The 24,358-nt window shown below is 35.6% G+C and overlaps 1 protein-coding gene and 1 long non-coding RNA gene across 5 annotated transcripts in view; one reads left to right on the forward strand and one right to left on the reverse strand.

Moving 5' to 3' along the window:
* The window catches only part of ING3 (inhibitor of growth family member 3), a 26,073-nt gene extending 16,755 nt beyond the window's left edge, over nucleotides 1–9,318 (reverse strand). Inside the window, exons 1-5 of one of the 4 annotated variants that reach the window (XM_073238542.1) lie at nucleotides 9,049–9,215; nucleotides 8,725–8,796; nucleotides 5,958–6,058; nucleotides 5,040–5,081; nucleotides 4,330–4,395 (exon numbers count right to left, since the gene is read on the reverse strand). In XM_073238542.1, the coding sequence (XP_073094643.1) occupies nucleotides 4,330–4,395; nucleotides 5,040–5,081; nucleotides 5,958–6,058; nucleotides 8,725–8,796; nucleotides 9,049–9,076 (309 nt within the window). In that variant the 5' untranslated portion in view covers nucleotides 9,077–9,215. Of the gene's footprint in view, nucleotides 1–1,001; nucleotides 1,119–1,158; nucleotides 1,198–4,329; nucleotides 4,396–5,039; nucleotides 5,082–5,957; nucleotides 6,059–8,724; nucleotides 8,797–9,048 lie in introns of those variants that run through there. The other 3 variants (XM_017655661.3, XM_073238543.1, XM_017655660.3) reach the window with 3 other exon arrangements.
* Nucleotides 9,319–9,476: 158 nt separating this feature from the next.
* The window catches only part of LOC140849869 (uncharacterized), a 44,848-nt gene continuing 29,966 nt past the window's right edge, over nucleotides 9,477–24,358 (forward strand). The window contains exons 1-2 of the long non-coding RNA XR_012132161.1: nucleotides 9,477–9,613; nucleotides 12,948–13,121. This is a non-coding gene — a long non-coding RNA (uncharacterized lncRNA). The remainder of the gene's footprint in view (nucleotides 9,614–12,947; nucleotides 13,122–24,358) is intronic.

Consider the following 24,358-nt stretch of genomic DNA (forward strand, 5'->3'; position numbering starts at 1 on the left):
TATTTTTATTTTATGGAAATAATAAAATAAGACTATGAGAAGGAGTTAACTGAATGTCTAATATTGTCATTACTTCATATAATATAGCCTAAAAGCATTTAGTAAATGTTTTATCATAATTTAAAAGAAGCCTCACTAAATGTAAAGGAACTGAAAATTAAACAAATGTATAATTATAAAGTAGAAAATATTCTTATTTAAAATACTAAAAATATGTACATCACAATAAGATTTAATATTTTTTTAAAATGCCCTTTTGCTGGGGGTACATGTATAAATCCTTTTTCAGAAGAACCTTCAAAATGTATCAATAAAAAGAAATCTATCCAAACTGAAGTAACCAAAAAAATTGAGAGCAATTTAAAAAAAGGGATATCAAAAAGATCTGAGGCAAAATATGGATCATAAGATTAAGTGTTTAATCTCCTAAAGTGCTTCTCTAAAGGAAACTAAACTCACCTGAATTATACTACTTTCACTTTTCTTGGTTTAAAGGCATACCTTGAAGAGAAGTGGTTATTTGCACTTCAGTCTACCCTTGTTTGTTCATCAAAACTGAACCAATTTCACCATACTACAATGTAACTCCATTACCTTTTGAAAAATTGTCCTAAACTAAAATGTATCTAACATCAACAATCAGACCATTAAACTCTATCCCTAAAACTCATAACTTGGGAGTCATAACATGTCAGTGCTTTTTCTTCTCCATTAACTTATTCAGGTGATTTTATTCAAAAAATACTGAGAAATAACTATGTTAGGCTCTGAAGATGCTGAAATTTTAAGTAAGACATAGTTCTTCACATTAACAGTAGGGAACACAAACATACAAGCACAAGGTAATAAATAGCTACCTTGTGATTCAAGCAATAATAAAATCAAGTGAATAACAGTGACTTGGAGGCTGGCATGATTCTGCTGAGGTGCAAGATGAAGGCACAAACTGCTAATTACCTACTCACTATCCAGTCTCTCCTTACTGACAGAACCCCACATACCTGGGGTGGCAATGTGCCCTGTTAAAACAGCAACATATCTCAGCCTCCCTTGCAGCTGGACCCTGATGATGCTGGGGTTGCCATGCAAGCTCTGGTCTGTCTCCTCTAACAGTTATTCTACATGAGAGGAAAATACATCTTTTGTTTACATCATTCTTGTGTGGCTTTTCTGTTATTTGCTGTCAAGTATCTTCTCCTAGGTACAAATGACACAAATATGAACATTTTTAAGATGATTTTAATAAAGAGGCAGTGCATATGCACGATTATGAAAGCTGGAGAAAGTTTAAAAAGATGAAAAGCAAAGACATTACAATTTTTTTTAAGTATGTGAACTACAGCAGGCTGAAGAAGTGGAGGAAGGGATAATGAGAAATACTTGAAAGGCAAAATGAAAAACACACGGGCTAAGTAAAGTGGAGACATTAGGGACAAGGAGAAGTCTAGGATGACTTTCAGCATTCCAATGTGAATGACTGATCACCGGTTCTGAGACTGAGGAAGAAGGGTGGGGCAGGGAGAAATAGGGAAGGGCTAAGAGTTAAGTTTTAGTACACTGAGTTCCAGGGCCTAGGAATTCTCAGATACGATGAATAGACTCAAAAGAGAAGTCTGAGCATGAGGAATAATTAGGTATAATTGTTAAAACTAAGAAAGCACTGGAAAAGTAATGGAAGAATGTTTTCAACTCGGGTGATGAGTGTGGGCGCAAGGGGGTAAACAGGCATCAGAGAGAACAATTCTTTACCATGGGGCGTTCGGTTTCCCTGGCCTCCAGAGCTGGGGGAGAAGATGGGAAGAAAGTACCTCTATGTGAGAGCCACGTGAAGAGAGTAAGCAGCAATGCAGGTCAAGGACAGAACTCTGAGGAACAGCACCCATCATGAGTGATAGCCTAGGAGCTTGAAAATGGCCGCAAAGGTGGGCATATGATATAGTTAACATTAAATATCAGAGAAGAGTGGGTTTTTATATTAAGGATAGCATCATCTCCTGAAATAGCAATGGAGTATTAAAAAAGGAAGGAAGGGAAGGAAGGAGAGGAAAAGTAAAGGAATACAAAGAGAAGGAAAACAGGGTAGGAAGGGCAGGGGAGGAAAAAAGAGAGGAAGAGTAAAGACAAGACAAGAGGCAGTCCTAGAAATACTAGAAGAATGGGAAAACACAGGTATAACCTACAGGGATGAAAGGGGAAAATGCCTTCACTTGAAAAGCAGTGCCTTCAGTAAAGTAGAAAAATGATTTAGAAAAATGATAGGGTCTTTAAAGAAGGAGTGAGTACCTAAGGGCATTTCATATATATGCATGTGAATCCTCCTGTAAAGCACAAATACTGCTATTTTACAGACAAGGCAACTAAGTTCCAGGATTAATCACATTTCCAAAGTCCTACTGCAGGTAAAGTGGCTGAATTCATGTCTCTAATGAATCTGTTATGGACATTTGCTTTTTACTACATTTTATTAGATTTATTTATTTACATTTTATTAGATTTATTACATCACCTTTTCTCACCTCACTCTCTAGCTAAATAATCTATATTCCTTGAAGCATTTGCTCATTTTTATTTTCATTCTGTTTATCTATTATCTCTGAGTGAAATGTTTTCCTCTCAGTACAACACCTAATCCAAGTCCCTAAGCCTCTAAATAAATTCTATTCAAAACTCCTATCAAACCTGCTACAAAATCAACAATAACTCTGCATGACTTGGTTCAGTCTTTTATCACATATCCCTTAATACTCAGCCACATTAATCTTTATTTGTTACATGTTTCTATACAGGTTCTTCACTTCACTTTGTGGGCATGTCTTCCTAACAAATTTACAGACACCTTGAGGACAAGAGCCATTTGTAACATTTACTTTTTATTTCTTATTATACATTGGTAAAACTCCATTATACCAAGCACACAGTGGATGAACAGCATAGTTCATAAATAAGGGAAGGATACACAAAAAAAACACACATATTTAAAAACCATATATTTGTTACCTGTGTATTTTTTCTGAATGCATGAAATATTTTCTAAATACATTAAATATTTCTAATAAAGGTATAAACAGTAGTACAGTAACAAAATGTAACAAAAACAAAGAGTAGAACCAAAGAGCTATATGATTTAGAAGCAGGCAGTTTCTAAATAAAGACTGACACAGTCATTAAAAATGAAGAATGTAACTAAAGAAAGTACTCTTTGATTCAAATATAAATGTCTTTCTATGTTCACAGACATAACGTAAGACAAAAACAATCGAGAACTTTTAAAAAAATTTCACAGCAAATCAAACTAGAGCCTACTATCTTTCTTTAGACAGTATCTTTTATAAAATTATTTTCAGAATTAACTGTATGAACAGAAGAGCCTAAGTTATTATAACCATTAAAATATTTTCATTATATAAAAATAACTAAAAATTTTCTATGGCTTTATAGGACAAATGTTTTCTAGTTTTGTATAAGCATTTATTTACAATGTACACCAATATATGGTGTGAGCTTTATCTTGTTTAGCTTACCTTTAGCTTGGTCTTGCTCACCAATGACAATTATATTGACATATACTTGTTCAGTAATAAGTAATCCAGATAAGACCACAAAAATAAGATATAAAATCTATATACTAAAGTTAACCAAAAGTGAGCATGTGTTTTTAGCTTTAACTTGCTTTGAGGCAAAACCAGACATGAGTATTTCCTAAAGTATATATTTTAAGAGAAGATGCTTTACATAAAAAAGCACACTATTATTATACCAGTTTGAGAAATATTGCATATAGCTGTCTTCTCTGATTTCAATCTTTAAGTGCTACTTCTACAAAAAGAACCTTTTTAAAAAGCTTATTTAATCTAGTGTTTCTCATTTTTTGCCACCTTAGCCAGTTATCAAGTCCTATCTAGTGATGTCACTTAATAGATACTTAAGTACTACCTATTAACACTGATTGAAATGATTCTCTTCTTCATTTTAATCAGGCTACCAAAACACTTGTCAACAAAGTAGTCTGAGATGATTTTTCAAGCAAGTAAACACACTATCTTAAGAAGATGATTAGTAAACAACAATTCTTGTTTAAAAGAAAAAAAAGGACTAACATTACAGCAATGTAGATGTGGTTAAAATACAAGGTTACAGATTGGTTACCTAACACTGCAGACTCTGACTCTTTTCCAAAAATTAGACACTGACTTCTCAAATTGAATGGAATCAAGGGAGTAGTATTTTAGCTTTCATCTGTTCTTCCTATTACATTTAAGCCAATAACATGTAAAATGTAATATAAAATCCAAGTACTTGTGGTATAGCATGCACATTCACTTTACTTACCAAGTCATATATCTGGTTTGCTAACTGTACCTTCTCATCTGCATCTTCCAAAGCTTTATAGTAATCCTGAATAAAAACATTTTCATTTCAAGAATTAGTAATTTTAAAATATGTATATCCAGGACATGTAACTGTATTTTCATTATCATACCTTGTTATCACTGTCAGTTACCTTACATTAGCAATAAAAACCCAGTTAAGGGTAGGGAAGAGGTAGAATTAGAAATTATGGACAATGGCCAACAATTAAAGAAAAATGTTCAGAATTCCTAGAAAAGACAAAAATAAAAATCAATACCATTCCATGTCTAGCCTCTATTAGTAAAAGTTATATGAGCTAATGAATAGTTCTTTGAAAAAAAAAGTTAAAATATATCTAATTTGTAAATAACATGTATGTTCTCCATTTTTAAAACTTTTTAAATATAAAATTATTGAAAGGATTCTGACTTGCCTGTCCCTTGTTTCCAACTGTTCTATAACCCTCACTTTAAGTTAGGTATCAATTCATACACCTCAACCTATACCTGACTTCTTCTCGGTATAAAGCAAATTATTAAAATTAATTAATTTTTAAAAATGGGTCCTATTAATTTCAATGGAGTACCAGACTTTTCAGGGTATATCCTAGCTCAACTGCATAAAAAACTTGATAGGTTAAAGGGATGATGAATGACATCAGGATGTATATATGTGATGTTTATACTCACATACACCCAGGCCTCCAGGTTTCCTCCAAGCCAGGACCAAGTCTGTAACAGATTCTGAATTTTGTTTTCTCCTAACAGATATAATTTTCCTCAATGCGGCAAAATAAATAGGAAGACTACTCTAAGTTTGTAGTTTTCAAATTTATTTCCCAATTGATCCTGAACAATTATATAAAGGCTGGGAGCAGGGGAACCATTATTACTCAAAAAGATATTAAAGGACCTGTCCAAACAGCTAACTGAGAGAGTCATAACAAAACTCAGGATTTTTAAGTAGTTTTTTCAATGAATCCCAAATAAATTAGATCATACCTTTAAAGCAAACCTGTATAGGGGTGGGGTGGGGAGCTGGTGATAATCATTTTAATCTCTAAGAGTTATACATTCCATACATCTAATAAAAACTAAAGGAATTTTGTATTTCTAAGATCAATTCATATACAAATTTACAGTTTTAAACTACAGGACTTTTTAAGGATCCTTTCAACTCTCATCAAGATTCGATTCTCCCATGATTCTACCAACTTAGATAACACAGCAATATATAAAATATACTTCAATGTCTGCCAATTTCATTATGGTTTGCAGCCCAAATTGGAAGACAGTATATATCTCTAAAGATGAATCAAATTTAATTACCTGAAACTAGAATAAAACAAAAAGAAACAGAAATACACTTTTTTATGGCTCTGCAATTATCTAATAGAAGTCACTAATTATTGAAATAATTTTTTAAATTACCAAAATGTTTCAATGATTAAAAATTGCTATATCTGAAGCTCTAAAACACAATTAAATTCTAAAAAGGTATCAGTATCTTTTCCTTGTTTTGATATCCAGGAAACTATTTAATTTTAAAATATCTTTCTCAGAGGGTCCCAATATTTACTGATAAATCATCTAGAGTTTTGAACATACTTTTTTGATGGATGCCATTTGCTCTTCTCTCCACTCTGGTTTATTTTTCTTTGCATTCATAAAGAATTCACTGACTCTTTGTTCTAGCTGATCCATTGCATCTACAACATAATAAACACATTTCATATTTAATGACCAAATTCATACACTGAATATATATGCTTTGATTTGGAGAAAGAAAAAGTTATCTGACAACAGACATTCTCATTTGGCCAGTAACTTAAATATGTCATGCTTTCATTATATAAATATATAGTGCCTTGATTACCCTAGTAAAAAAATCCCCAAAATTTATGATTTTCCCTACTATTTTTGTTGTTGCTATTTCAAAACTATTTCCAATAGTCAAAGTAGTCAACAATGTTCATAGATTCTATGCTAGTCTAGTTTTTGAATAGTACAGCCTTGGGGTCAAAAGCTAATGGAATTAAATCAGCCAAATGTGACAAAACACAATTTCTTATTGAAAGCGCCACTAGATAATCCTCATGTTTCTTTAAACAAGAAAAAGTGATAAAAAGATTTTAACTTCTTGTTACAAGTCAGTAAGCACCCATCATCTCATATCATGAATGAAAGTGGTAGGTACAATCATTTACTCAGTTAATATACTATATTATTTATTCTAGATAGGTATTTCCCTAAGTGTGTACCAAGAGCAGTCATTTCATTCCATCTCTGCTCAAAAAGGAAATATAAAAGGGATTCTGTTGCTATGTAAGTTGAGGAAAATCTTTTTACTATATTCTTCTTTTGAAGATTTTCAGTGCATGATAGTTTCTAAGATTCTGAGAAGTCTTATAATCAACTTCTCAAAAGGATTTTCCTTTGTTTAAATAAGGATTTCCTAATTTACTTGACAATGAGGTCTCTTTTATTAATCCACAATATCTATAAACTGTAGAAAATCCTAATTTTTCATTTTTATCAAAAGTGAAAGTTTAAGAAGCCTCTAATTTATACAATCTAAGTCCAAATTACAAGATAATTTAAAATTTGTAATGATAATGAAAAAATATAAAACAACAGCTACCCTTTATTGGGTGCCTACTTTGTATTAGGTATTATATGTTTTGATTTATCTATTATTTTTAATTTTCAGATTATTCTCATTATTTATAGACAATGAAAACCCCTCAGAAGTAAAGTGGTCAAGGTCAGTGAGTAAGTCAGGAAACTCCAAAATGAACTCAGATCTATCTGACATGAAAATCTGTACTCAATCCTGTAAAAATGGCTAATTAAGCAAATCTTTAGCATTTTGACTACATTAAAGTTAAAATGAACTTAGTGAGCAAGCTAGAAAAACATACATTTCGGACATCCACACTACAATCCACCTAATAAAAGAAGGTAGCTTCCATATTTGACCACCTTGTATTATGCACCACATGAAACTCAAAGAGGCTGTGAAAGGTATGTTCATAAACAATGGGTATGGAGGTGTGTATGGTGGTGGTGGTGGGACAGAGAAGAGGGAAAAAAAGGACAGGTTCTTAGCTACCTTAAGATTCCAACACTTTGGAATGTTTGGTTCTCTGGTCTCTGTCGAAGATACTCTTCCTCACTATTACACCTCAAAATCTAGATGTTCCTCCACCCCTACTTTTCTAAAAAGAAAACCTGGCAGCGTGAGAACCATCTCATACATAGCTTAAACAGAGCTGCAATAAACAGATCAAGAAACACATCTTCTGCAGATACACCCCATGAAAGCCAGCCATTTATATCATTTAAACAATTGTGGAGCGCCTACATTTCTCCAAAGGGAGTGATGCATTGTCAAAAAAGCAGACTTGATTATACATTTTAATTATGTATAATTAATTTCACATTCTTAATTTTTAATACAGTATCTCTACAAAATAGTTGCAAAGCTATATTATATTCATTTCACAAAGGTGGTAGGTTTGTGAGGTCCTTTTGGAGCATGACTGTCGTAACTTTGGTACTCTGTAGCATTTTTTTGTTCTTAAGTGTAATTTTGCTCTAAGAATTTACCTTATCTCCAAAACGTATATTCTTTACCTTCTCTGAAACATAAACCCTTTTAAGAACCTCACAGAAAAAGAAAAAAAAAAGCTCATATAAACCAAATACTGCTTGATGAAAGCACATGGTAAATTTTGGGAAAAAGTAACCGGACCACTAAGCGATCACTGATTGAAGAAAAGCCAGAATTTTTATTACAGCAGACAAGAAGCTTTACGGTAAAATATTTCCCTCTGAGAAAATACCATGTTGTTGACAATGGAGAAGGTATTCTATAATGTGCTACTTTTCAAAATTTGACGTTCCAAGTTCACAGGGGTCTCTAAAGAACCTCATATAACCTGTGCTTCTGCGTATCTCTGCCCTTGAAAAAACTTTGAATAGAAAGAACTTCAACGAAAGTATAAATTCTAAAATCTATGTTCTATTCGTAAAGACTCAAGTCAAAATCTTCTCAACATGCATGCCGATGTGCATTAAAACATGAACCATGTAACTACATTCTCAATGAGGGTATGGAAACTTTTATTGCAGTCCCAAACTAGAGAAAGGCACACGCGTGTGCCCTAACGCCTTCTCCTTCTCTTCTAAGAGTCAGGAAACAGAAGCATGGAAGGCAAGAGTCAAGGTTCGGCACTGCGGCTTCTTTTTGACAACTCCGTATGTACTAGCCAGGGAGCCGGAGTAGAGTCAAAACAGCAGAGACGCCGAAGTCGTGGCAAGTAACTCTGGCGCTGAACGCGCGCAGCGGACAAGGGCAAACGCGCGGACTTACTCTGCACCTGCAGGTCCATCTCGCGCATCTCGGTGAAGCGGTCCCGCAGGTCCATTGGAAGCTGCTCAATCACTGTCAAAGGGAGAGTCCGTCAGAGGGGCGGGGCCACCGGTGACAGTACGCGCTGACGTCGCTGCGTGCATGCGTGTGTGCGTGCGTCGGGGGGGCGAGGGAGCCGGCAGCCCAGAGCGAGGCTGCCAGTTACCGTGAGAAAGAAATATCCCCCGCCTCCCCCTCCCTCCCGCCATCCCGCCTGGCCGTCCGCTCGCGCTCCCGCTGGCCCGCAGGTCCCACAGCCGGCACCCGCCAGTGCCGCCCACTCACTTTCCAGATAGTCCTCTAGGTACAACATCGCGGCCCTTAGAGCTGGGGGAACGAAGGGGTCCAGGGGTTTATTTGTGTCACTCGCTGTCGCCGGAGTTTTGTCCCTTCCAATATGGCGCCTCTGCTAGCAGCACCCGCTCGGCTTCGGCGGAAAAAAAAAAAAAAGAAAAAAAAGAAAAACCACTTTGGCGCCTGACGGCGCTTGCCTCACTGCCGCCCGGAGCTGTCATTGGTCGGATGCGGCCCTGACGTAGGCCGACCGGATCCCTCCCCCGCGTCTTTGTGGGAAACGTAGTTCTAGTTTCTCCTCAGCGAGAAGGTGAGGCTGGTGGTTCTCCTTGAAGAAACTACAAAAACCGGGCGCCTTTGCGAGCAGTGCGCAACAGAATCTGAAATGCGGTGCCTCTGTTTATTTGTTGATTTTTTTCCACGGGGAAGGACGGGATTTGTATGCGCCTGCATACCGCAAGTAGCAACAACTTTTCACCTGTTCTTTGCTGGTCTGATTGCATGCCCCGGCGTTTGGGACTCATGGATTTCAAGTAGTGCTAGGCAAATAACAAAGGTCCTGACTCTAGAATAATCAGCAAAGTTCGGGCAGTTTGGGATTGTTTAAAACGAAACTGTCTGCTGGAATTTATCTTCAGTAGCCACTCCTAAAAATATAAATGGGGTGGCTTCCATCTGTTTGGCTTTCGTCTAAAACAGTTCACACTAAGAATACGGAGTGAAGATGTATTTACCATATTAAAAGATGCACAAATAGCTCTTTATAGCTTCTTACATAACCTAGTTTGCCTTCCGTTTCCTCATCCTAATGTAACTGATACGTATTTAAGCTTGCAACCGCAAAAAAAAAAACAAAAAGAGCAACCAGAAATAATCAATGGCGTATTAATATCTAAAGGGCTGTGTTAGCAATAACTTAATTATGTTGAGTAACAGCCTTATTACATGTCTGTAATCCTGGGCAGTATTTTTCTATCTTTCCACTCCCCGCAAAAGTGCATTGTGATACATTCAGACTTTAACTGCTCAGTGTGTTTTATTTTTCTTAACGTTTGCACTCAATAAAGGCTGGGCATTATTATTTTCCACTTGTCACTTAACTTTTCGTTTTTCAAAGAAATTTGACTTTAGTTCATAATTTAACGTTCTATTTATACTTTTTGAAGTTGGAGTTGAAACACTATACATTTGTGTTCCCGGCTTTCTCCCTTCCCCTTCCTTACATTTTCTTGTACTCGACTTTTCCACCATTCTTAAACAGGATACTTACCCGTAATATTGATGAATCTCAAAGGAACTTTTCCTCATTCCTAGTAAGAATTATCTAATTTATTTTCTGTACTTTTAATCTAAAACCTGGTGACTTCAGTCTTCCTTCCTCCATCCCTTTCTTCCCTTCTTTCCTTCTGTCTGCTATTAAGATCTCTGATATTTTCTCAATTTCACAGTGATGATCTAGGTATGGAGTTATTCCTTACTTTAAAAAATTGTTTTATTCCATGTTTAGGATTTAAAGGATTCCTGAACCTCAGAATTAGTGCCCCGCAACAATTGTAGACAACTCTCAACCATTACCTCTTCAGTGTTGCCTATTTCCCATTTTCTCCATTATCTCTTTGAATACCTATAGGACATCTCTAAGACTTTTTCACTTTATCCTCCATTTCTCATCAGTTTTCCTTTTATATGGTCCATCTCAAAGTGTTCAAATACTTTTCATTTTTAAAAGTGCTATTTGGCTTGTTGAGCCATTTTCTAATTTGTTGTACAAACTAAACATAGTCTATATTCTGTGTCTGTTAAAGCCAGTACCGAAAATTTTATGCATCTTTTTGAGCTGTCATTTCTTCCAGCTTCTGCTCATGGTGCCCGTTTCCTTGTGGGTTATCATTCTAGATCTTGCACTCATGTTTCTGGGGTTGTAATTGTCAGTATTCTTTGAGGCCAGAGTTAAAATTGAGTTTTCCTAGGGAGTGTTAGAATTGGCTTCTGTAAGCTTTTGGAGGCACCATCAACCCTAGGGCCATATTAAATTCTCAACTTAAAGTTTATTGGATTGTACAGATATACTGAATTTTGGCCTTAAATCCAAATGGCTTGTTACAGATTCTCAGGGGAGACTTACTTTTTCTGGGTTCCAAGGTCAAGACAGACATATCTCATTTCTGACCTGTAAGGAAACTTTCGTCATGTTTCCTTCCCATTAACCATTTTGCTGGGTATATAATCCTCTGGGCCCCAATTTTTATCTCCTATTAGACTCCTCTTTTCAGTTGGGTCATTGGTTTCATTTCCTGACCCTGGCATGTTGCACAGTTTTCAATGCAGGAGTTCTAGGTGTCCAGTGTGACACAGGTAATTTCTCAGCAGAAGCCCACTTTGGCCCTTACCTATTTATCATAGTATTCTCATTTTTCTTCCTTTTTTTTTCTCCCCCATTCTGAGAATTCCATCATTTTCTACCAGTTCACCAATGTATTTGATTTTTTTTAAAGCCCAGTATTTTTTGTTTTTAGTAGGTGGCTCATTCAATGTAGCTAAAATAGCATGCTGTCAGAAATGAAAGAAATAAAAATAGAAGTCCTTCACTTCAGTAAACACTGAGCTTCTTCAGGAAGTTTTCCATATAAAGGAAAATGAGATAATAGATGGTTTCCAAATTCAGTCAATCTACATACATGTTCCAGAGAAACCAAAACTTAATCCAGTTTACACACTATATATTTTAGTTAATGAATGTAATTCTTATTCTTCTACTATGTATCAACTGCAGAAATTGTATATGTACAAGCATGTGATAGCTTCCTACATCATTAGGTTCTATAGTAGTTACCACTTGAAGTGGCTGCCAATTTGCAACTACTGCATTTCTAGGCAGTGCCCCTCATATACAGAGTGACCTTATCTGTATTACATTACTGCACTCCCTGATCATACCCCATTAATTTACCAAGGACAGGCCAAAGCTGGGCCTATTAGATGCACTCTTTTAGATTTGAAATTGGGAATGAAAAGAGTTGGAGACTGAAGGCATTGTGGCAGAGCTGCATTAATTGCAGCACAATAAATACATGATCCATAAGCACTTGCTGCTGAGATCGCCCAAAGCAGCTCTAGCTTTTTCCTTGACCTTTTTTCCCTCTCTCTGCCACTTTCTCTAACAATAGTTGTATGACCTTGAGAAAGTTATTGTAATACCGGGCCTCCGTTTCCTGATCTATTAAGTAGAAATAGCAACAGAAGCCAAGTCATAAGAGTATTAGACTGAAATGATATCATCTACGCAAAACACTTGGGTTAATGCCTGATAAATGTGATGATATAATAAGTGTCAGCTTCTATTACCATCATTATTAATACTGTTGAGTCCCTCCTAAATTATCCATGTTGTAGATGCTCCTTTGTGCTACTCTTAACTTTGCCTTGCGCCCTACTTACTTTGAGGCTGGACACCACCTGGAACTCTAGGAATATCTCACTTGCAACTGTTGTACTGCCACAATCATACTAAATCAAAGGAAAAGTGAAGTGGGAAGGCTATGTGAGTATTGCACTGATGACTCCTGGCTAACAGAAGGAGTTGGAGCATAGGGAAAAGATTTAAAAATGAGTATAAAATATGACTGCTGCCAGGAGTCCAAGAATAAAGGAAAATTTAAATCCTTAATATATAGCATTTACTCAGAGGAATCTTTCCCTTGTTCTTAAATTTCTGCTGCTTCCCTCCTAGGAAGAAAACCACCACCTTGAAATCTTACTAGTAAAACTTTGAAACATTTTCTTAACTTTGTAGTAAGCAGTGTATCCTCCCTGGAAGACTTCTAATATGGGAAGAAAGCAAAATAATATGCTGTTTTTACCTGACTTTCTCTAATTTTACATCTTTTCAGATCCACTGAGTCACTCCATCAGTTATAAGCAGCAAGACAATAGGCTTCACTTCCCATATAGATGGATGTTTCCAGACTTTACCTCCACAATACCTACTAAAAAGACCTCTCTACGGAGGATTCTACTTTCCTGACCAGGTTCCTGGGTGTCTGTGATGGAGAATCACATGAGAGGTAAGGAGACCGCAGAGGGGAATTGCTGTGTGGGGTTAGGGGATGGAAGGGGGTAGATATTGAGAAGGATGGTGTGTAACTGGATCTGAAGTTGTCACAAAACCATTCCCTCAAAACAAATGGGGATTCTGGGTAAAATAAAAGAAGCTTGAAATTAAGAGAATGAAATTCTCAGGTGCCAGAAATGAGTGAATTCAAAGTTGGAGTAGCAAAGAATTAGAGTTGAAAGAGTAGAGGGTTTATAGCCCTTAACTATTTAATCTTTGGCTTCTGACTGTGGTAGAGTGAAAATAGTACAAATGTAGAAATAAATTCTAGGCCCAAGATGGAGCCACCCCCGCCTGGGGTGCCACTTCTGCAAACCAATATTTGGGTGATTTCCATATCCTTGTACACAATCCACTTAACGAAAAACATGGTCAGCCAGTCTCCAAATGTCAAGCCAACTCTGGACTCTATACTTCTTTTCTTGATGCTCTCTCCCCCAAAAAAGTTAACTATGTGACCTCAGCCAATCAGATATTTTCTGTTTTTCTCTTCCTTGTTCTTTATTCTTTATCCTGTAAAAGCTTCCTGCCTTATGCCGCACTTGGCAGTTCTCTGAATAGAGACTGTCTGCTTTATGAACTGTCAAATAAAGGTGGTTTGTATCACCTAAATTGTCTTCTGTAATCAGTTTGTTTTAACACAAGCTTCAGGATGTATATTTGTAGGGAGCTTAAGCTAGCCATCTTGCAGAAGGCCAGTCTCAAAGGGCTGCTGCTTCTGTGAAACTGGGGAAACAGCAAACAAGCTTGCCATCCATTCACCTAAAATCATAGGTGGAAAGGCATCCCAGAGGAATTTAGACCCCAGACCTGCACCACACATGGGCCCGGCTCCTCACAAGGCACAGAGCCCCTGTACCAACATCATGAGCATTGGTTTGGCCCAGTGAAACATGAGGGGTCCATATAAAGACAAATGCAATAATATTCATTAGGATTGCTCCTCTGGCTAGACACAAAAAGCAACCTCTATTGAAAATGAGCTGATACTCAAATACTACAAATCACTTAAGGAAATGAAAACTCTGAGACTGTTAGTAGATAGAATAAATGGGGGAATTCTAAAAATACAAGTATTAGAAGCCGTGATTGATGATATCAATCCTGAAAGTAGAACGAACAAAAAAGAGAAAATAAAAAAGATGCATAAGAAATTGGGGTGCGGGGGAGGGGTAGTTCAGTCTTGAAGTTTCAATACTTGATTAATGGGAGTTAATCCCAGAAAGAGTTAACAAAAAAAAGATGGAGAAACTAAAGAGGATATACTCTATATTTGATGAAGTTTCTGAACAGATCAAAAGAATCTACGGTGAAGGATATCGAAGAGGTCCACTTATGGGGCAAGTGCGGTCTTTGACTAATCGTAGAGCCCTTTGCTGGTATGGACTGTTTCTTACACACTGCTTTATTATTAGCTTTCAGAAGACACTCAGACTTGAATCAAGGGAAACAGTATTGAGTGGATTGGGGCTTTTGAATCAGACACACCCGAGTTTGAGCACTGTCTCTGTTATTTGCTCGTATGACCTGAACCAAGTTATTCAATGTCCCTAAAACTGTTTCTTGACCCATGAAATGAGAGTAAGGAAGGTGCTTGCACTATCAGGCTGTGGCAAGGCTCAAAGGAAATAATGTATAACAGTACCTGACACAATGCCTGGCACAGAAATGTAATTATGGAAGAATATTATTTGTAGAAATGACAGTACCATTAAGGAAAAGGCCTTGTACGTGCTATCCCAGAGGCATTGCCATGGGAGCAGTCACCCCAGAGTGGGCAAATAAGGGGTAGCATTCTCTTCAAAGGATTTAAAAACAACAATAAAACAAATTTTTACAGTCTGCTTTTTATTATCACTATGTGCCAGCAATTCCAAACAATGTCAGTGATAAAATATTTCTCCCTGAAAAAATATTTCATTGGTTTAAGTTTTTAACAATCTCTGAAGGTATGGGTTGAATTTTAATAACTGGCATTACATGTTTCTGTTGGAAATAAATGTCTTGGAAGCAATCACTTGAAAGCACAGTGAATGTAAAGACAAAGACACAGAACTTGAGTTATTTCAGTTATGTAATTATGATCAGTTGGAGGAGTTTTTTTTTAATTTAAAAATGAAACTGATTTGCTAGGTGTAATATTGTTGCTCATCAAATGCAAATTTTATTTCATACATGAAACGTATTACTGAATTTAAATATCTTGAAAATTAAAAGGTACCCTTTTAAAACTTACTGTTTGATTCATATTTAATTGCTATTACATTTTAATGTAGTTAGCAGTTCAACAGACCAGTGTTTTCCCTTTTCTAAAAAAAAGTTTAAATGTAACTAATCCAATACTTCTTCCCTTTCTCTTCCCTGTAAAATTAGTTAATTATTCATTACAAGCATTATTATATAATGAAGTTTAATAAAAGGAAAATTATACTGTCTGAATTTATTTTCTGGCCATGATCATTATTTATTTCATTTAATGATTATTTTCTAAAATAATTTTCTTGTAATGATAGGAGATATATTCAGAAAATGATCTGCTCCCAGTGTCAGATATGCTAGCTAAGCTTATTAAAAGCTTCTCACAGAAAGCAAGTGTAAATTTATACACAATGGCATCATTGTCTATAACTATTTCCTGTACTGATTTTGAAAGCCTAACATTCATTTTTGTGAGACTGATAATGTGAAGATAAATTATCTAACATCTTTTCCTTGTGATGCTGTATGAAACTATTTCAGTGACTGCAAGGATTTTTAACATTGCTGGAAAACCTTCAAAGATTCCTTTTCCTCTTCTTCTCTTTCATTGAGCCTCTATGATATTGACAAGAAATGGTGTTTGAAAAATTAAAACTTTTTCTTGTTTTACCGAAAACTTGTTTTTTAATGAGTCCAAATCACTAAAGGCTTAGGAAACCTTATTTTACTAATAGGGATAAAGTATTTTTCTAAACTTGGTTAGGCTATTCTTACCGCTGAACAAATAGAGTGTGAAAATATGACAAATATAGTGGATTTTTTTTACATTCTGTTCATAAATATCTTATGAGACTTACATTGTAGTATAGAGCCTGCCTCCCTAATTTGGAATTCCTCGAGGACAGAGACTATGTTTTATTCATCTGTTGATCCACAGATCTGGCAGGTAATATGAGTTCAATAAAGATGTAATCAATTATTGAAGGAACAAATGCATGAGCATCAGGCCTAAGTTCATAAGTCTCCAAGTGCAGACCAGAGAAGGCAAGATGGAATTATCATGACTGCTAACTGTTAAACTCTGTGAAGAAAATAGGATTCCAGTGGTCATTCAAGTAATTGGACTGGAATACTGAGAAGAATTTTCTAAATAGAAGGCTTTGAAAAATTCTCAAATACAGGAGTGGGTTGACCTCCAAAGTGTTTTTTAATTAGGCTTGCCCTAAGGAACAAAGGGAAAGTGAAAGTAATATGGTAATTCATTTTGCTCTATGTATTTAAAATCCTCAGAAGTTCTAAATATTAATAGATAAATAAGATTCCTAGGGAACATGAGAAAGAATATTACCCCAGTTCATTTCAGTAAACATTTATTGAACAGCAAATACCATCAATACAAACATAACCAAAAAACAGTCACTGTTCTTGCGAGATGCACAACTTGGTAAGAGAATAAGGTGGTTAATGAAAAATTGATCAAATACAGTGTAGTAGATGCTATCATATGGTCACATTTTGAGGAAGGAAGAATTAAGAATTTACATAAGTTTGATGGGGAAATGATGGTTTCTTTGATGAGTAATGAATATATAGATTCAACAAAGAGATAAAGTGCTAGAGACCAATATAAAGACATATTGAATAAAATTTCCACAAATTCAAGTACTTTGCAGCCATTAAATATTATGTTTTTGATTACTAGCAAGGTAGATGTTCAACTACAGTACTTTCAAGAGTGCTAATGAGCTGATTTACACTGATACAGCACTAACTTTTTTGTTAAAATACCAAGATAAGGTATTTCACATCATATGCCATCAGGGAAATGTAAATTAAAACCACACCTATTAGAATGGCTGAAATCTGGGACACTGGCACCACCAAATGTTGGCCAGAATTGGAGCAACAAGAACTCTCATTCCTTGTTGGTGGAAATGAAAAATGGTACAGCTACTTTGGAAGATAATTTGGCTGATCCAGTAACTGCATTCTTGATATTACCCAAAGAAGCTGAAAACTTATGTCCATACAAAAACTTGCACATAGATGTTTATAGTAGCTTTATCATAATTGCCAAAACTTGGAAGCAACCAAGATGTCCTTCAGTAGGCAAGTGGATAAATAAACTGTACATCCACACGATGGAATATTATTCAGTGCTAGGAAGAAAAGAGCTACCACAAAAATACATGGAAGAACTTTAAATGCATATCGCCAAGTGAAAAAAGCCAATCTGAAAAGTCTACTTACTTAACAATTCCAACTATATGACATTCTGGGAAAGACAAAACTACGGAGAACACAAAAAGATCACTGGTTGCCAAGGGTTGGGAGAGGGTTTGGGGGTATGAATAGACAGAACACAGCAGATTTTTGGGAAATACTCTGCATGATATTATAATGATGGATACATGTCATTATGTATTTGTCCAAACCCATAGAGTGTACAACACCAAGTGAACCATATTTTAAATTATGAGCACTTTGAGTAATTATGTGTCTATATAGGTTTGCCAGTTATAACAAATGTATGACCTTGGTGAAGGGTTTTGATAATGGGAGAGGCTGTGCATGTGTGGAGGCAGGAGTATTTGGAAATTCTCTGTACTTTCCCCTCAGTTTTGCTGTGATCCTAAAACTGTTCTAAATTAATAAAGTCAATAGAAGATAAAGAATTGAGATACTTCTAGTGGTTTGTATATGGTAGCTGCTCTGAGTTCCCAGAGTGTCCCACGCCACCCTGGCTGCCATGGCCCTTCCTGTGAGACTTTCTCGGGCTCCCTCATCATGAACCTACTAAGGTGTTAATAAGCAGCATGCCAGGACCCCTCTCCATTGAGGCCAGCCTCTGCAATGGGTTGTTAATTATTTTGGATATTATTCCTGTATACATTATGAAGTAAAAATCAGGTTAGAAGTACTGTGTGAAATCTGATAGTACTTTTATAAAGAAAAAAATTGTGTATGTGGATAGATACATATAGACAGACACATTTATATTTAGACTTGAATCTACATTAGAAAATTAACAATTGTTATTTCTCAACAATGGTAGGATGACAGGTGACTATATTTTCTTTAGCGATTTCTATATTTTCCAAGTTTAAAATTATTTTATAATCAGATATATATTTGGAGAGAGAGAGATGAATGCAGTCAGACTGGTACCTTATGTAGTATGTTGTGTGTGCACGCAGAACTCTTTCCAAGTTCTATATAACTGAAAAAATATGAAATATTCCAGAATAATCAGTTTTACTCTCCACAGCTTTTCTTAATTTTCCAAAGCTGAGTTAATATTGCTATTAGGATCAAAGTGCTATCCAAGTTTCAAAATATCACACACAGTCATTAAGCAAAAAAGGCATTCAGGATTCTGAGTCCCATTACCGGTCTTGGGTCAGACACATAAAGGTCAGGATCTGAGGGAAGCAGATACACAAATAGGAAATGAGGTCAAGAACACAAGGAGGAAAGAATACTTTCCAACTTAGATCCTGGAACACAGTACAACATGCAAATGCTAAGGTCAGCAGAGGTAGCAGAAACAACAGAATTCAGGTTTGGGATATAATTAATAATAGGGAGCAGAGTCTGTTCTGCATGGCAGGCTAAGGTCTGCTTCCCCACCAACCCACTGTCATGATGGCTGGTGCAGATGACACTGAAAGGACTCAGCATCCTTGTATCATTGAGGCACTTTCTCATCTAGCTCAACACTTGTGTGTGTTTCAGAATGGAACAGATAAGAGTAAACAAGCAAGTCTCTATGTTATCCAGACATAGATGATAATCCAGACATAGATGATAAGTGGATCCTTGGGAACAGATAACATTGTTCAATGCCAAAGGCCTTGATTCATAGTAAGACCATGTTACAGATATAATTGCTAGCCGGTAGACCAGTGGTTCTCCACCTGGGGCACCAGGGGTGATTTTGCCCCCCAGGGAGATTTGGCAATGTCTGGAGACATTTTTTTTCACTGTCATGACTTGGGGAAATACACTGGCATCTATGGGTAGAGGCTAAGACTGCTGCTAAACATCCAGCAATACAAAGGACAACCACTTGCAAAAAATAATTTTCAGGTCCAAAATGTCATTAATGCCAAAGCTGAGAACATTTGCTGCAGACAGATGCTGTAGTTGCAGGGTACACAGTATTCTTGGGTCAGTGTTCCATATCTTTCAGTAACATGGTCATTTCCTTAACCCAGTAGTGTTGGTTTGAGAAAATTGTACAGCAGAGGGCAGTGATAAGCAAATTTCTGTGCTTGATTATCATTTGTCCTCCATAAGTTTTCTTTCTTTTTCTACTTCTTGAATCCCTAAAGCAAATATAATAATAGAAATAGAATAAATGAAAGAAAATAATTTTGTATTTTTGAAGAAAATATCACCATATTTTTTGCAAAGATAGGTTAAAGATTGTAGAATAGGAGTTCCACAGATACAAGAAACGACTTGTTTATCCTCTGAGGACTGACATCTGCAACATTTTACTTACAGAAAACAATTACCAATTGCATGGAAATATTAAGAAAATGAAATATGTCACCTCATACCAATATATAATCAATCATACTTTTCTGGGGAGACTATTCTAGGATTTAATAAATCTTAATTTTGGGAACTGCCAAATCCAACACTCTTACTATATGTTCTTTTGTAGTTAACACAATGAAATTCAGAGATGTTATTCTCCTTATATTAGATTCTTACCTGCTCAAGGAACTTTAAAAATATATCCTTAGTCTTTTTCCAAATTAAGTAAATAGTCATCAAAATAACAAGAAGTCACAGAGAGCTTGAGATAGGCCATTTTTATATTCAATGCTATTACTTTCCCTTGGTAAAAATAATAATACTTATTATTACTCTATTGATAATAATAATAAAAATCATGACAAAATGAAAGACAGGAATCTTCCCAGTTTGAACCAAGTCTATCAATATTTTAATTGTGGTTTCAAAATTTTATGTTATGTTGCAATAAAAGCTTTTGTTGTTTTAAGATATTAAATGTTTACCTCATTTTCTTCTAGTTATTTTAGTATTTCTTTCTTTATTGATATTTTTTAAACAATCTGAAACTTGGTTTTGACTTATATAAAAAAAGTAATTGAAAGTAATTATTTTCTGAATGGTCATTCAATTGTCCTCAAATTTTCAGTAGAAATAAAGATACTAAATGATGGATAGAGAACGAGAAAGAGAGAGAGAGATTTTTTTTTCTCTGTAATGTGACAACAAACTAATAGTATAAAACAGCTTATAATGAAATGCAGGAGACTTCTGCCTTCTATATCCTCAGGTCTCTTCCATTCTTTGGAGGAAGTTATTTTCTGTTTTTAATTCTTCTAGTAGCTGCGTTCAGAACTTAAAGTTTCAGGTTTATAAAGTTCTTAAATATTAATTTTTGGATAAGATGTATTGTCCCTTCAATAAAAAAGATGAGTATGTAGAATACTTACACACCTTCCTGGCTTCTAGACTTTGATATATAATTATTGTTTCATTGGTTAGACTTTCAATGTCAATTAGGCACTTCAAGTGTATAACCCTAATCCTAAGAACACTAACTCAGTTCGATCCCCTTGGACAGCATCTCTTGACTTCTTCCTTGGAAGATGAAATTATTTGGGTGCCTAACTTTTTTATTTTTCACTGCAATGATATTTGAAAGAAATGTTTTCAGCACCATTTCCTAACGCCATCAAGTGTTGAAAACCATGCCACTGTTTACTTCGTTTTATGTTTATGCTTGTTGTCCATCCCCCTCCCCTCTCTGTGTTTTTTAATTATTTTTCTCTTTTTCTCATGCTACATACTCAATTACCTTTTAATTCTCCATCATCTTATCCACCTCTCTTGTTATACTCTAATTGATATTGGTTGCTGTCCATGCTTACTGCACAATTGTTATCCTAGAACATTCTTTTATTCTTGCTGGCATATGAAATATAATTAACTTTTAAATATTGACTTTATATCTCATTACTTGGCTAAATTCACTTAAGTTCATAGGATATTTCTCATTTTTATAAAAATTCCTTTAAGATTTTCTAGGTATATAAATCATATCATCTGTGAACAAGGACAGTGTAATGGGCTGAATTATGTCTCCTTCAAAATTCATGTTGAAGTCTTAACCCTGAATACCTCAGAATGTGACTGAATTTGGAGATAGGGTCCTTACAAAATCAATTAAATTAAAATGAGGTAATTAGGATGGGCCCTAATCCAATACGATTCATGTAAGAAGAGGAAATTTGAATGAGACCACAGACATACAGAAGACAATGTGAAGACATAGAAAGATGATATACATCAGAAGGAACCAACCCTGTCAACACCTTGGTCTTGGACAACCAGCCACCAGAATTGTAAGAAAATTTCTACAGTTGAAACTACCCAGTCTGTGGAACTATAATCACCCTAGCAAACTAATACAGACAGTTTCACTTCTCTTCTATTTTGTGCCCAGTTACAATGAATAGAGCATTCTAAGTAATGTTGAAAGTGGTAATAAGGAAAATGCTCCTGTTTTATTCCTAGTTCTTTGGAGAAAGTGTTCAATAACTACATTATTAAATATGGTAATAGCTATAGAGCTTTTGAAGAAAGTATTTGTCCTATTGAGGAGGTTCCCTTTTATTCTGACTTTGGTAAGTGTTCTTTAAAAATCACAAATTGGTGTTGAATTTTATCTAATGCCTTATCTGAATCTAGTGACATTATATGTGATTATCCTCCTTCTGATAAAGTGATTAATTTCACTGATTTATATATGAAGATTAAAACAATTTTGCCTTCCTGGTATAAAATCCACGAGTACTAATACTTTAGTAATACTTTTTATATTATAATGATACAGTATTATATATACCACAGTGTCATTACTATGGTAGTACTGTAGTAATGATTTTTATATATTGATGAACCTGATTTGCTAATATTTTGAGTGCTTTTTGTTTTATGTCATGAGGACTTTTGGTCTGTAGTTTTGTGTTTCTTTTTTCTTTGTTTGAGGTTTGATTTACATATAACATTTTATTAGTTTCAGGTATACAACAAATGACTCAGTATTTGTATAACAAAATGATCACAAGTCTAGTTAGCATCTGTCACCATGCATAGTTACATAGTTACCTTTATTGTGATGAGAACTTTTAGATTTACTCTTAGCAACTTTCAAATATGGAATAAAATATTATTAAATATATTCACCATCCTGTACACTACATCCTCAGAACTTAATTATTTTATACCTGAAAGTTACCTTTTTTTGACTCTCTTCACCCATTTTGCTCATCCCCACCTCTGACTGGTAACCACCAATATATTCTCTGAGAGATTTTTTTGTTTTGTTTTGTTTTGGTATCATTAATCTGCAATTACATGAGGAACATTATGTTTACTAGACTACCCCATCACCAAGTCCCCCCCACATTACAGTCACTGTCCATCAACATAGTAAGATGCTATAGAGTCATTACTTGTCTTCTCTGTGTTGTACAGCCCTCCTCGTGCCCCCCCCACATTATACATGCTAATCGTAATGCCCCCTTTCTCCCCCCACCCTCTTATCCCTCCCTTCCCACCCATTGTCCCCAGTCCCCTTTGCTTTGGTAACTGTTAGTCCATTCTTGGGTTCTGTGAGTCATCCTTGGGTTCTGAAGGAGCTGCTGTTTTGCTTCTTCAGTTTTTTTCTTTGTTCTTATACTCCACAGAGGAGTGAAATCATTTAATACTTGTCTTTCACCATCTGGCTTATTTCACTGAGCATAATACCCTCTAGCTCCTTCTTGTTGTTGCAAATGGTAGGATTTGTTTTCTTCTTATGGCTGAATAATATTCCATTGTGTATATGTACCACATCTTCTTTATCCATTCATCTACTGATGGACACTTAGGTTGCTTCCATTTCTTGGCTATTGTAAATAGTGCTGTAATGAACATAGGGGTGCATATGTCTTTTTCAAACTGGGCTGCTGCATTCTTAGAGTAAATTCCTAGAAGTGGAATTCTGGGTCAAACGGTATTTCTATTTTTAGATTTTTGAGGAACCTCCATACTGCTTTCCACAATGGTTGAACTAATTTACATTCCTGCCAGCAGTGTAGGAGGGTTCCCCTTTCTCCACAACCTCGCCAACATTTCTTGTTTGTCTTTTGGATGTTGGCCATCCTTACTGGTGTGAGGTGATATCTCATTGTGGTTTTAACTTGCATTTCTCTGATGACTAGTAATGTGGAGCATCTTTTCATGTGTCTGTTGGCCATCTGAATTTCTTCTTTGGAGAAGTGTCTGTTCAGCTCCTCTTCCCATTTTTTAATTGGATTATTTGCTTTTTGTTTGTTGAGGTGCGTGAGCTCTTTATATATTTTGAATGTCAACCCTTTATCGGCTCTGTCATTTATGAATATATTCTCCCATACCTTTTTGTTCTATTGGTGGTGCCCTTTGCTGTACAGAAGCTCTTCAGCTTGATATAGTCCCACATGTTCATTTTTGTTTTTATTTCCCTTGCTGGGGAGATATGTTCATGAAGAAGTTGCTCATATTTATGTCCAAGAGATTTTTGCCTATGTTTTTTTCTAGGAGTTTTGTGGTTTCATGACTTATATTCAGGTCTTTGATTCATTTTGAATTTACTTTTGTGTCTGAGGTTAGACAAATGATTCAGTTTCATTCTCTTACATGTACTTGTCCAGTTTTGCCAACGCCAGCTGTTGAAGAGGCTGTCATTTCCCCATTGTATGTCCTTTATCATATATTAATTAACCATATACATTTGGGTTAATATCTGGACTCTCTATTCTGTTCCACTGGTCTGTGGGTCTGTTCTTGTGCCAGTACCAAATTGACTTAATTACTGTGGCTTTGTAGTAAAGCTTGAAGTTGGGAAGTGAGATCCCCCCTGTTTTATGGTTCCTTCTCAGGATTACTTTTGGCTATTCAGGGTTTTTGGTGGTTCCATATGAATTT

This window comes from Manis javanica, chromosome 6, assembly GCF_040802235.1.
Source record: "Manis javanica isolate MJ-LG chromosome 6, MJ_LKY, whole genome shotgun sequence".
In the NCBI taxonomy this organism is placed as follows: Eukaryota; Metazoa; Chordata; class Mammalia; order Pholidota; family Manidae; genus Manis; species Manis javanica.